Source organism: Colobus angolensis, unplaced genomic scaffold (assembly GCF_000951035.1).
Source record: "Colobus angolensis palliatus isolate OR3802 unplaced genomic scaffold, Cang.pa_1.0 Scaffold60, whole genome shotgun sequence".
NCBI lineage: Eukaryota > Metazoa > Chordata > Mammalia > Primates > Cercopithecidae > Colobus > Colobus angolensis.
Genome location: NW_012119599.1, coordinates 82,305 through 84,435, shown reverse-complemented (window position 1 = coordinate 84,435; position 2,131 = coordinate 82,305). Strand labels below are relative to the sequence as shown.

At 58.5% G+C, this 2,131-nt stretch overlaps 1 protein-coding gene across 1 annotated transcript in view; it reads right to left on the bottom strand.

Moving 5' to 3' along the window:
• Window positions 1-2,131, bottom strand: part of BBC3 (BCL2 binding component 3) — a 13,027-nt gene that overhangs the window by 8,462 nt on the left and 2,434 nt on the right. Inside the window, exon 2 of the mRNA XM_011963138.1 lies at window positions 5-74. Within this exon, the coding sequence (XP_011818528.1) occupies window positions 5-59 (55 nt within the window). The 5' untranslated portion in view covers window positions 60-74. The remainder of the gene's footprint in view (window positions 1-4; window positions 75-2,131) is intronic.

The following is a 2,131-nucleotide window of genomic DNA, read 5'->3' as shown; positions in this document are numbered from 1 at the left end:
TCGCGGGCCAGGCCCTCTACGGGCTCCGGGGAGCTGCCCTCCTGGCGTGCGCGGGCCATGGCGCTCCCTGGGGCCTGCGGGACACGGGAGGAGGAGCAGGTCAGCAAGGAAGTACCAGGACCCACTGTACCTCCAGTCTACCCGGGGTCAGGACCCAGATGGAGAAGAGTGGAGGTGTGTGTGCATGCGGAGGGGGTGATGGCCCCACAGGGACACGCCCGACCAGGGGATGACACCACCGGGTCCTGGCTGGTGTGGAGAGCCTCCCGGTGCATAAGGTGATCGGCACACAGGAGGGACAGGGAGCACAGGATGGCTCTCACAGCAAAGACAGGGCTCACACAGGACGGATGGAGGGGTCTAGCAGGTGTGTGTATGAGGGCTGTGACAGTCCCACAACACAAACTCACTCCACTGGGGACTCGCAGCATGGGCTGGTGGGGACAACTTTCCCAACACAGCGACGGGCACACAGGGAGGGCAGCGGGGCACACAGGGAGGGCAGCGAGGCACAGGGAGGCCCCCACAGCACACACACAAGGACTCACACGGGACTGGCCAGCCTGACCACCCACCCCACCTCCCACTTGCACACAAACACTGAGATGGCCCCAGTCTCAGACATCACTACTCAGTACACACAACACACACACACACACATACACCCTGACCAAAGCAGGAGCATCCAGACAGATCATCACAAGCACTCGACATACTGCGCACACCGGCTGGCACAACCCATCCCCACACACACATCCAAACTGTCAAAGTCTCACACACTGACCCACTGTTGATATGCCCAGGGGCACATGCAAACACAGTGCAGCCACTGCAAACACACACACACATAAGCTAGGCACTGCCTCAGTTCCCAAACATGCCCCTCTCCACACACACACACACACACAGACATTCACTCCAGAGGTAAGACCGGCACACCTCTGGACTCACATATCAACACAAAACAGACACCCACGGACATACATACATCAACACCCCCAAAACACACCCACATGTCACCAACTCTCAGGACACACGTAAATCAGGCACACACAGACGCATGCCATCAGACCGCAACACAGCACCAGACACACAGGCTACGACCAGCAGACACCAACCCACCGTCCTCATGCAGCCCTCAAACACCATCACCAACTGTCAGCAACACACACACACACACACCCTACAGCTAACTCTAATCCCACACAGCCCAGCAGCACACACACCTAGCGCACCCACAGAAAACACTGGTCTCACGTGACTGACATAAACACTACACACACGCAGCCCACATGACACACATGAGCCAGCCGATCACAGTGACAAGCCCCTCAGACCCAACACACACACGCATACACTACACACACACACACAGAGGCTCAGACACAACCCCATCCAGAGGCTGCGAGCAACACCCACCATCTACACTGTATAGACCCCACAGATCCTGGGCCCTCAAATCCCAGACGCTGATGCCAGACACACAAGCCAAACCCAGACTGAAACAACCCCCCACCACACAAACACACACACACACACACACCTGAGAACTCACACAGGCACCTGGACAGAAAACAAGACATTTGCATTTAGCAGGTGCAGCATCATCACAAACGCTGGGCAAAGACCTACATGCCCCGGAGATACAGAGAGATGGCCTCAGCCAAGACAGAAACACACAGGCAAGACACAAGCACACACACCGCACGCTCGGGCAAGACACACACATAAACACACAAACAGCTCACTCCAGCAACACACACACACACACTAGAACCTCCACGCCCCAGCACACGCAGGCAACAGACCCCCAGTATCACCCCAAAACAGCACACACAGACAACTCTCACCGAGAACACACGCAGGTCCACCCACCCCACAGGCAGGGCACCCACAGAACCCCACACAAACAGGCGCGGGGACTCACGCAGACACCCCGACGGGTCAGAAACCCCAACATTCCTCCGGATCGACAGCACCACTCGCTGCAGAACCCAGCACAAACTCAGAGCCAGACACGCGCACACACCCAGGCGAGACACCTGCAGATCCACAACCCCGCACACGCGCGCTCCCACGGCGGTCCCAGACGCCCCCCTCCGCTGTCACAGCCCCCCCCACCGCCGCCACG